General features: G+C 34.6%; 1 protein-coding gene across 25 annotated transcripts in view; it reads right to left on the bottom strand.

Annotated features, from left to right (window-relative positions):
* FAM3C (FAM3 metabolism regulating signaling molecule C) overlaps nucleotides 1-13,564 on the bottom strand; it is a 48,101-nt gene that overhangs the window by 21,058 nt on the left and 13,479 nt on the right. For all 25 annotated transcript variants that reach the window (XM_078343896.1, XM_078343900.1, XM_078343906.1 and 22 more), the window contains 4 exons: nucleotides 12,947-13,001; nucleotides 8,959-9,063; nucleotides 2,148-2,177; nucleotides 1,288-1,411 (listed from right to left, as the gene is read on the bottom strand). In XM_078343896.1, coding sequence (XP_078200022.1) covers nucleotides 1,288-1,411; nucleotides 2,148-2,177; nucleotides 8,959-9,063; nucleotides 12,947-12,959 — 272 coding nt within the window. In that variant the 5' untranslated portion in view covers nucleotides 12,960-13,001. The remainder of the gene's footprint in view (nucleotides 1-1,287; nucleotides 1,412-2,147; nucleotides 2,178-8,958; nucleotides 9,064-12,946; nucleotides 13,002-13,564) is intronic.

The raw sequence follows: 13,564 nt of genomic DNA, 5'->3' as shown, positions 1-13,564 counted from the left end.
GTAGAAAGAGAAAATGAAAATGTTTTCAAAAACATACAAACTTCTAAAATGCAAGTGTCTTATTACATGTCAGTAAAACAGGACTATTCTAATGAGAAATCAGAAGACAAATGGATTAACAATATATCATCATTATAATAAAGGAAAAAAAGAAAATGAGTACAGACCTTAAAGATCGTCTAGCTCAGTCCCTTAATTTTACAAGAAAAGTGTTGTCCCATGAAACTCAATAAACTTCTTATAGCTAACTACCTGAAAAGCAGCTAGGATAAAAATTTAAGAGCTTTTATATTAAAAAGAAGAGGCACACAAACAGCTGAAAAAAAATCTGCCTAGGTCTCCTCTCTGCTATAAAACTATCTCTTTGATATAATTAGTGACAAATGTATTATTTTATATGAAGTTTAAATAAGCTCACATGTCTAGTTTTCTAGGCAATAGCATATTAAAAGCCACCAATTAAAAGTAGGGTTTGCAATTTAAGTGGCAGGAACCTTCAAACAACAGTTGATACTGAGGTAGAATATGAAAAATCCTAAAAAACATCCTTTAGAGAGTATCTCAACACATGAAACCATTCAGCTTAGTGGCAACCAGTTTGTGCTGCGATGAACCTCAGGTTATCACTGGATCACGTCATACTTCGACAAACAGCACTCAAATATTTTAAGTGAAAGGTTTATAAGAGAACATGTTCATTGTCCAGGGCAATGTTGCAAATGGGATTTTTACCATGACGAAAATGTCCTCTCTGCTGTTCCATTTGGTGACCATGAGGCACATGTGGTCACTGAACACCTGAAATGTGGTGACAAATACCAAGGAATTGAACTTTTCATTTTAATTTAAGTGAATTAACTTTCTTCCTAATACTTAAGGATCAAAATTAAATAGCCAATGTGTTTTGTTGCTAGTAAATGGGACAGTACAGATCTAGAGAATTCACTCAGAGGAAATCTCTCATCTCTCTAAAGCTACCTAAGTGTTATGTTCTTAGTCATTCGCTAATAGAAAATTTAAGAACTTAAGGCCCCTTGAATTCATGAAAAAAAAAAAAAAACTAATAAAATTGAAATCACTTTCCATTAATAAAGTATGCCTAATACATTTTCAAAATATCCATTAAACTCAGGTTCAATTGGCTGTAATTTAATAGCACATCTCACAATCTCAATTCAACAAATACTTACACATTATCTTCCAGGTTTCAAAATATCCATTAAACTCAGGTTCAATTGGCTGTAATTTAATAGCACATCTCACAATCTCAATTCAACAAATACTTACACATTATCTTCCAGGCAGATTTTGGGTCCCACCACGTTAGCTGCTCCACTTGCCATTTTAAAAGCAAAATGTTTCTCAGGGCAAGCTTTTGAGATCCCACACTTATATCTGGGAGGCTTTGTAGCTTTGAGGGAGAAAACATGATTTATTTTATTTTATTTTTTTTTTTAGAAAACAAGTTAATAGACTACCTCACTTTGTTTCAAATCTCAAACCACAAAGGGCATTACGTAAAACATCAAATACACATATCTTAAAATACATGCTATTTTTTTCCCCCAGAGGGTTTCAAAGAACCTCCAAAAAAATTAAGAAAAAAAAAAAAAAACACAACAAAACCCCACAACAGACACCAGAAATTCCTAGAAAACAAACTAATAATGGACATAAACGGATCAAGTAATATGATCTTCATCAGGGTAAATGTATTTTCTCTAACTATGAGTTTATTTTTAAATTTCAGGATGTGGGAGGTTCTGAATGTTACTTTGCACTTCTAGTCCATACATGCACAAAAAAATCGTCACCTCCAGGATCATTAAAAAAAAAAAAAAAAGCCTAATGTCCCATTGACTACCCGCCCATATATAGTACTGCTCTAACTAGGAATTCTGCTCTTACTCCTCACACCGATTTCTGTACTTATAATACTGGAGCTAAAAAAACACAAAATATCCATCATGAATAACTACCAAAAGTATTTGGGCTGTCCAATCAAATAGCATCCTTCTAACTTTAAAAAGCAATTTCTCAATCAGTTTTTGCTCACACTGAAATACTGACACTTTGAATGTAAGCTCGCATATGCCTAAGATAAGGCAGAATAAATCACATATAAAATATTGAGAGGAAATACTTACAACGTGCAGCTGTGTCCAATGCTGATCTTGCTGGAAAAAAAATTACTTTTGTTAGAAGGAATGAGCCTATTGATAAGCACCCACTTTTAAAATATATTTTAAAATAAATGTTCAACTAATTACTCAGTATACAACAAATAAAACATGAATATCACTTCATAAGAAAAAGTGAGAAAGTAACATTACACTGTAGAATTCATTATAAACTATTAAGTAGAGAAATGGAGGGTAGTACTTTAATACTAATGGAACGTTTTATTTTTTCCTTTCCATTTTGTTTTGAATTTTAGTTACTATAAATTTAAATTTAAATCAGGAAGTTATTATACAAACCTACCTTTTAATGTTTATAAATATTAATTTGGTGACTATGATGGTGTTTAAAAATTGTTGCTGCTGTAGGGTGGTGTATAGATATGCAAAGAAAGCCCTAGAGAATACACATGAACTTATCTTAGTGGTGAGGTTAGGTGATTGCGAGGGCCAGGGAGGGGGATGAAGAAGGTCACTACTCAAAGATTTATAATTTATCAGTTCATGGAATCCATGAAGTCAAATCTTAACTTGAATGTAGTAGTTCTCAACCTGACCATCTATCATAATTACCGTTAGGGTTTTTTAAAAGCAGTAACATCTGATCTTAGCCTAGGAAGATTACAACTCAGATCATCAAAGTATCATGGACAGCCCTTCCTGATTTGACTAATAAGCATGCAGTGTGATAAATGTTAACCAGCTGTCTTGCTGTAAATAGTCACACAGTTTTTAGTTTTGTACTATTTTAGATAATTGTGAATTTCCTGTAAGTCCAATACTCAAACTGGTAAGCTGAAAGTTAAAGCTAAAAGACTGTATTGAAATGTTTAAAAAGAGGAAAACAATCAAGTAAATAAAAGCTCCTTAACTCAACAGAACACTCAGTAGAATATTATGCACCATTAAAACCATGAAGGTAATAGAATAACATGGAAAAAGCTTACTGCCCAAAACAAAGCAGAAAACAAACCTTATCTACACTCAGTTCAGGGGGGAAAAAAAAAAAAAACTTTCTGGGATATAATTTTGGGAAAATCAGTTTTTTAATCATCAGGCTTTTAGTAAATAATATCACCTCCATTTAATTTATGTAAGAGTAAGGGGAGTAGATGGTTAAAGGTAAAGAAACTCCTGTGAGAGACTTTTCTTTCCAGAAAAACCTCATTTTTCATCCAATACACATCAAATCCAAAGGGCCTAAACTAAGTCTTAGCACCTGGTGACTAAACAGATAAACTGATTTTTATAAACAGGCTGCTGTCCAAGTACAGAATACAGGTACAACATCCAAATACAGAAATCTCTCCTCTCCTACAACTTTCTTCCCCTCAAAATACACTGATAGCTTTAATCCTTAATTTCTTTCTGCATATACAATGTTCACTTCAAGAAACAATAATAAACATTTAGTTATTGCATTTCATCAATGAATGTCTTTCAATAAGTCAGGCTAACGAATCAGAACTATTTTGTACTTTATAATAATGTCTCAAATAATTTATATATATATACTGCTTGTCAAGAGTTTAAATCTGAAAGGATAAAAATAAATCAATTCAATAGAACATTAAGTATTTACTGCATCAGTATACACAAAAATAATTCGGACTGTGTTTAGTACATTTACTAGTTAAGTATTCACACTGGAAACCAACACTACATTAAGCCACAATGCTGAGTAAGATGGGTGAATTGTATCTGTGTTGATATCCTGATTGTGATAAGGTATTATTGTTTTGTAAGACATTATCAATGGGAGAAGCTGAGTAAAGGGTATGCAGCATCTCTCTGTATATTCAAATGCATTTGTAAAAAAAATACAATTATCTCAAAATAAAGTTTTATAAAAATTGTTTTTAAAAACTCACAATTGATATTGGTAATTTCAACTACTAATTATGGACAAAATTTTCATTCTTCCTTTCTAGAAATGTGTGTTTTATTTTTCTAAATTAATACTATATAATAAACATGAATCTACATAATTAATAGAAACTGTCAAGTAAGTTTAAAAAATGGAAAACTAATCACCAAAAGAGCTGTATTTATTTAATCTTATGGGTCCTTAAGACAGTAATTATAGCAAGAATTCTCCTGCTGGATTAAACTCACTATCCTTTCATATACTAAGATACTAAACAGATGACAAAGATAACCATACATCCATCTTCGCTAAAATAGTCTGAAATGAGAATAAACCCACACAAATTAAATTTTGGCCAATTCAATAGATTGGCAACCAGTGAGGTTACAAAGTACTACACTTCAGTTTTGACATCAAATAACCACCTGCCCTAATAATGTCTAAATCAAATAGCTAAAATGCATGCGAGAACACTATGCACCTTCTCAACATTAGGAAAAATCAAAAAAATAAAAAGTAGGAGATTAAAGTAGCTCAACATTTGTTCATAGTCGACTATGAGTGATTTTCCAACTAATATAGCTTTTTGTGAATCTCACTTTGGAAATATTCTTCCTTTCCATGTAGAAATCCTAATTCTCGGTTACCTACATTTTTTTCACTCAATCAGCATTTACTATCTGTAGCACCCAATGCTAGATGCTGAGTGAAGCACCAAAATATTGCCTTTAAGATTCATTCTTAGGTGAAGGGAGACAGAAACAGGAAAAAAGGAAAAAAAAAAAAAAAAAAAAAAGAATAAAGTTATTTAATGTAAGGCTGATTAAAATCAGTGCCAAATTAAAGTATAAGTACTATGAAATTAGAACAAACATTCAGAAAAAGAAGCAATACATTCTTAAAGAGGGAGATTCAAACACAATTTCTTCCAAAGAAGGGGAATTTATGCAAAGTTCTGAAAAGTGAGAAAGATGTGCAGGATGAGGAACTAGGATGAGCAAAGGCTAGGGCTTCAAGAACAGGAGGGGATTTGAAGTTGCAGAAGGTTTGCAGACTGGCACAAGAGTGTGACCTGTGCAGGAAGGAGAGGTGAAGAACGGCTGAGAAAGGCAGGCTGGGGGAATTTGGGTGCCACCCTAAGTAAGGAGTTAGGGCTTTATCCTCTAGTAATAGGAAATACTAAAGATTGTTGAGTTTTAAGAAAACGGTTCTGAAAGTAGTGAGATAGGCAGGTATCAGAGATGAGGAATGACATAGGAACATCACTATGTGTTTATAAAAACAGTCTAGATTAAAGTAGGGTAAAGATGGAGGACAAAGGAAGGGGACAGACATGACTGTTACCACAGAGAAGAACCACCAGCTGCATGTGCACAGTGCCTATATCACACTATAGCTTCAACCAGCCTTCTCTTTACTCTTCTTTCTAAAAACATTGGGTCTTTTCCCATATAACTTCTATTTGTACCAATGGTCCCACTGCCTTCCTTTTCCCAAAGATCCTCCTTTGCTTGCTGGTTCAGTCTCTTGGCATTCGTCATTCACTGAACTTTCACTTAAGGCCTATAGACAAGTGAGAGCCTATTACTCTAAAAAAGAAAAATATGTGCAATGTGCTTTTGGGTCAAGCTACCATCTCATAAGCTTCTTCCCTTACTCTCAACATGTCTCAGAATAATTAGCCATACACACTGCTTCCAGAGCAACATGGAACAAGTCCTTTATGCCTTCGATGTGGTTTCCGCCCCGTCATTCAACTGAAACCAACTATACTCTCAAAGGCCAGAAGGCTGGCCACTAGGTAATAACAGAAGTACACAGACCAGAACAAGTACAGTAAAATCTCACTATACTTTGCAATAACTACTTTATGCTGGAACCTGGATACTTCATTTTAGGATGTGTGCTGGAAAACAAACAAGTTTAGGAAGAAAATAACCAGTTTATCAAGAGGAATGGCTGAAAGGGAGGATTCCATTATTAGAAAAGATGAAAACTTGTAAAGAAAGGTCTGACAATGACTACAATTTAACAGAGCGGTGAGTGATGAAAAAGGGAGCTCCAGCAGGCAGAAACAAGATCAGTGAACTGAAATCACTTGAGAGTACAAAAGGAGGAATTCAGTGCAATACAGGTTAAGAATCCCTTATCCAAAATGCTTAGGACTGGAAGTATTTTGGATGTGGAATTCTTTCAGATTTTAGAATATTTGCATTACACTTACCAGTTGAACATCTCTAATCCAGAAATCTGAAATCCAAAATGCTCCAATGAGCATGTTCTTTGAGCATCATGTCGATGTTCAAAAAGTTTCAGATTTTGGAGCATTTCAGCTTTTGAATTTTCTGATTAGGGATGTTCAACCTGTACAAGAAAGTACTTTTAAGTAGTCACTATAAGAAAAGTCACCTGAAAAGGCTTATGCCAAAACTGAAGACTACATATCAGAATTGTCTAAAGCCTTGGTTCTCTGTATGCAGTCCATGGATAGGAATCTCAACATCATCTTGGAACTGTCAGAAATGCAGAATCTCAGGCTCCACTCCAGACACTAAATCTGAAATGTGCATTTACCAAGATTCTCTGGAGATATTTTTGGCATTAATGTTTGAGAAGCACTGGAATAATGGAGTCTTCAGATTAGATGTGAAAGGGAGTGATATGGTTTGGCTGTGTCCCCACCAAATCTCATCTTGAAATGTAGTCCCCATAATCCCTATGTGTCGTGGGAGGGACTGGTGGGAGGTAACTGAATCATGGCAGGGAGTTAACCCCATGCTGTTCTCGTGATAGTGAGTTCTCACAAGATCTGAAGGTTTTATAAGGGACTTTCCCCCTGCCCTGGCTTCACTCTGCATTTCTCCTTGCTGCCACCATGTGAAGAAGAATACGTTTGCTATCCTTCTGCCATGACTATAAGTTTCCTGAGGCCTCCCCAGTCGTGCAGAACTGTCGGTTAATTAAATCTCTTTCCTTTATAAATTACCAAGTCTGGTTTATTTCTTCACAGCAGCATGAGAACAGAAACTGAATTAGGTCTTGGGGATTTTTCTTTTCAAACATGAATTTATGGAAGGCAAAACTTGCTAGTCCAAAGATCTCAGTTATTTCAACTGACTTCTGCCTATTACATCAAAATATGGTTTCTAGGATTAATCATTTTTCATGCTTAATTATGTAATATTATAAACAACAATTTAGTCATAGTTTACTCAATGTAAGTACAAGGATCTATGAAGAATCTCATCATTTCACTAGCTTCAAATAACAAAAGTCTACGAAAACAGCTTCCAGAAGAGATTCAGAGTTACAGTCAGGTGCTGCCTAATGACGTTTCAGTCAACAATAGACCATACACAGAATGGCAGTCCCATCAGATTATAGCACTATGTTTTTACTGCACCTTTTCCAAGTTTAGATACATAAATACTTACCATTGTGTTCAACTGCCTACAGAATTTAGTACAGTAACATGCTGTACAGGTTCATAGCCTAGGAGGAACAGGCTGTACAATGTATCCAAGGTGTGTGGTAGGCTATACCATCTAGATTTGTGTAAGTACATTCTGTAATGTTCTCACAATGACATAAATCACCTAATGATGCATTTTTCAGAATGTATCCTCATCTTTAGGTGACACATGACTGTGCTCTTAAATAGCACCTTGGTTTAATAATTGTTTTCCACTTTTATGTCAACATTAAATTACATTCTTCACTCTCATAATGCTATACTTATAGAAAAGAAATGCATGCTTGGCAATTACTTGAGATTCAATAAGATATTCATAAACAATCATCTACAATAGCACTATGTATAACTAGTTCCTATAAAAACATTCAAATGTTGTTTTATGAACTTAAGGATTCTGTTAAAAAACTAGGTAAAGGTGGCCGGGCACAGTGGCACATGCCTGTAATCGCAGCACTTTGGGAGGCTGAGGTGGGTGGATTGCAAGGTCAAGAGGCTGAGACCATCCCGGTCAACACGGTGAAACCCCGTCTCTACTAAACATACAAAAAATTAGCTGGGCATGGTGGCACGTGCCTGTAATCCCAGCTACTCGGAAGGCTGAGGCAGGAGAATTGCCTGAACCCAGGAGGCGGAGGTTGCGGTGAGCCGAGATCACGCCATTGCACTCCAGCCTGGGTAACAAGGGCGTAACTCTGTCTCAGAAAAAAAAAAAAACAAACTAGGTTAAGGTACCTTATAATGGTACATTTACAGTATGGCATGGCAACATTAAATGAGTGGGTTAGAAAAAAAACTCCACAGAGAGAAAATAAGGGTAGGAAAGCAGAATGGACTGATTTCTTTTTTTTTTTCTCTTTAAGAGATGAGATTTTATTCTGTCACCCAGGCTGGAGTGCAATGCGGCATGATCATACCTTACTGCAGCCTTGAACTCCTGGGCTCAAGTGATCCTCCTGTCTCAGCCTCATGAGTAGCTGGAATTACAGGTGCCAGCCACCACAGCCAGCTGCAAGATGGATTTCTATGGCTGGTATCTAAAATGGATTATTGTGATTCCGAATCATATGGTTAACTGAGGGCTCGATTTGGCTTCAAGTTTTCTAGCAGCCAACTCAAATGGGAAAACAGTTTAAGCCTGGAGGTATTTTATGTTTTAGAAGTGCAGTTAGAATGTCATGATTAATGCCTCTAAAAATGTATAAAAGAGACTCATTACATATGTTCCAAATGTTAATAGAATATTCATACTTTATACTAAATTAATTCCAAGATGTCTTATTATACTTTTAAATATTCTAACAAATCACATTTATGGATATATAACAATTACATTTCATTTTCTAAATAAACTGCTGAGTGACTCAGTGCTGATAACTGATAAAACTTTAGGCCACATCAAATATAAGATTTCAGAAAGGAAAAAAAATAAAACTTACCAAATAGATTTCCTAAACTTGCGTCCATTTTTATTTCAAATACTTGAGAAATAACATAAAATGTCAGTAAAAACACAGCCACAGCTACCACCAACTTTGCAGCACCTAAAAGGCAGAAATATTTCAGCATAATTTTATAAGCCTACAGAACTTTTATTTTGCATTTCAATGAAAAAATGTATGTTTGGAATTAAGATTAATAAATTCCTACTTTGTATCTATTAGCTCTTAATTTTAATTGAGTTACACAAAAATTATACAAACAATTCAAGATAAAGAATTTTCCTGACCAAAGAATTCTCAGATTATCTAGCTATCTAGACAAAGAACTGCTTGAACCATCTGCCTAGTTTTATATGCAAAAAAATTACCTATTAGTTGCTGACTACTCAAAAGTGTCATGACTAATGGAACACCACCACCAAGTTTGTTGAATGACACAGTCCTTATCCTTTACAAATATATAGAGCAATACAATATAGGATGTTTCAAAAACAGTGGACCTTCCGGGGATGCTAAGGCTATGATGTCCACTAAGCAAGGAATTCTTGAGTGACATGTTAGATTTGTTGTCCTATCACTAACCACACATCTCCTGGAGCTATATAAGCCCTACTGGTACGGTAATCAGCAAAGACTTCCTCTTCATACTGAATACATTAGTACCTTAGGACAGGCCTTCTTCATTCCTGCAAGATATAATTGGGTATCTGTCGCATATGCTTCATAACATGGCTGCATGGAAAGCTCCAAGTGGGCAGACTCTTCAATGAACTGAAGATGCTTAGAAAGCTACTGCTTCTCAGAGGCTACTCATTTCTACTTAGAAACACTCTACTGATGACTATGTGAAGAGTGGTGCAGGAAGTATGTGGAAAATCTCTGTACCTTCCTCCCAAATTTGCTGTGAACCTAAAACTGCTCTAAAAAAAAATAAAGTCTTAAAAAAGCCAAAAGAAATACTATTAATATAGAAATGAAAGATCAATGAGGAAGCCTAACTACAATACTAATCTACTAATCAATTCCTGCCTCTCTTCTCCATTTCCTACCTTGTTCCCTCCAAAATATGCTTCCTATTTTCAAGAGCAACTAGAAGTTGGCTACATTTTTAGTGCATAAGTAAGACAGCAAAATTTCATTAGGCTTTGAACTCTTCTCCCCAGGATCTGGCAGAGTGCATTCTATATAGTAATACTATCAACAACTGTTTGCTAAGTAGATAAGTAGTAACAGGTGGCATAGTCCTTCTTGATCAATTAAGACTAAGACCAAAAGCTCGAAAATTACATGTCACATGATAGTCTTACCAAATTATTTTCTAGCAATCATAGGCACATGCAACCAGAGATAACTTTTCCCTGTCCCATAAAACAATCACATGAAAACTTCATTGTTCAAAACTGAATAATTAAAATATCAAGACAGTAACATGAACATTATAAACTAAATTCTATACCAAGCTGAATATGAGCCTACATTAAAAAAGCTATATACAGCAACATGGATGAAGCTGGAGGCCATTATGCTAAGCAAACTAACAGAGGAACAGAAAACCAAATACCACATATTCTTATTTATAAATGGAAGCTAAACACTGAGAAGGGATCACACAAACATATAAAAGGGAACAACAAACTCTGGGACCTCCCTGAGGGTGGAGGGTGGGAAGAGGATAAGGATCAAAAAACTACCTATCAGGTACTATGCTTACTACCTGGGTGATGAAATAATCGATACACCAAACCCCTGCAACACTCAATTTATTTTACCTAGATAACAATCCTGTACATGTACCCTTGAGCCTAAAATTTTAAAAAAAGCAATATACAAACATTATATATATATATATATACACACACACACACACACGTAATACACACTCACATATACCGTTTCCTTAGTGTCTTCTGTAGCACTAAATGCTTTATAAGCATAATCTCAGTTGCATAGCTTTTCAAGGCATTATTTTTCTTCTACAAATAAGGAAAACAAGGCTAAAATTTTACATCATTTGTCTAAGGTCACATAACTAGTCAGCAGCAATACTGAGTTTTAAACCAAGACCTACTCACTTATACTGAACCATCAGAGCAACTAGGTGGAGAAACTAGCAGAGACTCCTTGAGGGTAGAGTTCTGGAACTTCTGTTACAGAGATCGCCCCCAGAGCTGGCCTGCGTCCAGAACCAGCAACCCATTCTGGACTTGATGGAGCCATTTAGGCTCAAATGACCATACCAACCACAATTCCCATTCTTAGCTTTCCATAAGATTTCACTTCCTCCTAGTCACATACTGCACTTATCTGAGTGTGTTCCAGTTTTTCATTAGCCAAAAAGTAAACACTTCAGATATTCATGCCTCACTGTAAGAAGAATGGCTATGAGGATATTTCAAAGCAATCAGATTTAAAAAAAAATTAGAAGAGATTAATTAGTTAAAAGCAATAAACTAATAGCTAATTGTCCTTATTCATTCATTCAAGGCAGTTCCCTCAAGACCTATACTAGGAAGAGTGCCAAACACAAAATAAGCTTCAGTGAATAATTACTCATCAATTAACCTGGGAATTGTCAGAGAACCAGAGAAACGGACTAAATGACAAAGTTAATTTCAAATAACATGAATTTAAAATTATGTGAGAAGAAGAAACTTACTTTATTTCAAATTGGCATGTTTAAATAATGTACTTTAAAAATCATCTGAAGACATGAAATCATAAATAGTAAGTCTTGCTGTACTCAAAGATCATATACCACACACACATGCACACACACACATAAAAACACAATATTTATTTTAACCACAAACAAGCTCTTCATTTCTGAGAATACTTTTCTTTAACAATTGTACAGTTACTTTTAAAAAATGCTTTATAATTTCACAAGAAAGTCAGTTTTTCAAGTTTCTACAAGTGTTTGTAACAGCCCTCATCTGTGTTTAATAATCATGATGTTTAATCAATTGCCCCTGAATCTATACAAGTATGACCACAGTATGAAGACTGGTTTGTTCACCCAACTTGACCTTACGCATTTCTAAGAGATGCACCCTTAGGAAAACAGTTGGTTTGCTGGTGAGATAGATGGTAATTAAGAAAAAGACTAATTATCTTGATTTTGAGAAATTACAAGTTACCTATGTTGGGCACATGCTTAGTAGAAATTTCCATGTAAAGTATGTATTTCTTCTAGGGCTTTGGTTGATAGGAAGGATAGGAGAAAACACAATTATTTTTACTACACATGCAGGAAGAGGTCACCAGCCCCTCCATTTTTAGAATATTTAAATATAACTACCTTAATATTATGAATATCTAATGGTGTTTTTTAATTTTCTCAATATGCTTCTTAAACAGATTAATGTTCTTATACATAGCCTCACCTATGCAGATTAAACTTGAACAAATACTGAGCAAAAATGTATTTTATCAAATCCTTCATACCTCTTAAGTACATACATATGAAACATTTCAACTTTAAAACTTCATAACTCATTTTTCTCAAGAAGCTAGAACAAAAATCAGCCTCCCTAGGTTGTCAAACCATTCTTTATTTGGGCATTATATATATTCTTTTGATTTTTTTTTCAGATTTTAGAATATTTGCATCATACTTACCAGTCAAACATTCAAAATCTGATCATCTGAAACCCTCAATACTCAAATGAACATTTCCTTTGAACATCACGTATTGGTATTCAAAAAGTTTTGGATTTTGGAGCATTTCAGATTTTCAGATTTAAGATGCTCACCTGTAATTTCAACAAGACTTGAACAACAACAACAAAAAACTTATGTATTATTGACTAAATGTCCAATTTGTGATTTGCCAACTACCTAAAAATAAAGGACTAAATAATTCTTTAGATTATATTTCAGCTTAACTTTCTCAATATCAAGAAAGATTATTTACCCTCTCCTTTAGTCATTCTTTAACAAACAGATTTAAAAAGTACAATTACTTCTACTAAATTAAATATCTTACCTGCTACCCTCATGTTTGGTTTTTCAGTTTATGGCGCTTTTCATTAAGTATGCTCCTAAAAAATCAAAACAAAAAGCAAATATCAATAGCTCTAGAACAAACATTCCTCCTTAAATTGAGTTTGAAATGGGGTATACAAACTAATAAATTTTTATGACATTTCTAAGTATTATGCCAACACTGGCATTAAAAAAAAAAATCTCATCACTGGGCCTGTTTCCTTCCACTGGACCATAAGACCTCAAGAGGAAGGTCTGTGTCTTATCCTGCTGTGTCCTCAGCTCTCTAACTGAATGACCAAAGAGTAAAAGTCTGATATCAAGCTTGTGAATAGAAGAGAATGCCTTCTTATTCTCAGTAATTATGCATCTGTAAGAAACTTTTGATGCTTAGCTCAAAATCTTCAGTTTGCAAATGAAGTCCAAAGAGGTTAAGCTGCTTATGTAGTTGTGGAACAAATTATTTGTTGAAACGGGGAAAGAATTTAGGCCAGCTGGCTCACTCCAGTATATAATGCCACTTCATTTTTGATAAGACATAATTCAAGTGTCACTATCATAAGCATTTACAGCAAGGGCTTCCAATTTCAATACCAGAAACCTCTTCATGTTTTTCAAT

Source organism: Callithrix jacchus, chromosome 11 (assembly GCF_049354715.1).
Source record: "Callithrix jacchus isolate 240 chromosome 11, calJac240_pri, whole genome shotgun sequence".
NCBI classification, from domain to species: Eukaryota; Metazoa; Chordata; class Mammalia; order Primates; family Cebidae; genus Callithrix; species Callithrix jacchus.
The sequence above is the reverse complement of the archived record's forward strand: the minus strand, read 5'-3'. Positions and strand labels throughout refer to the sequence as shown.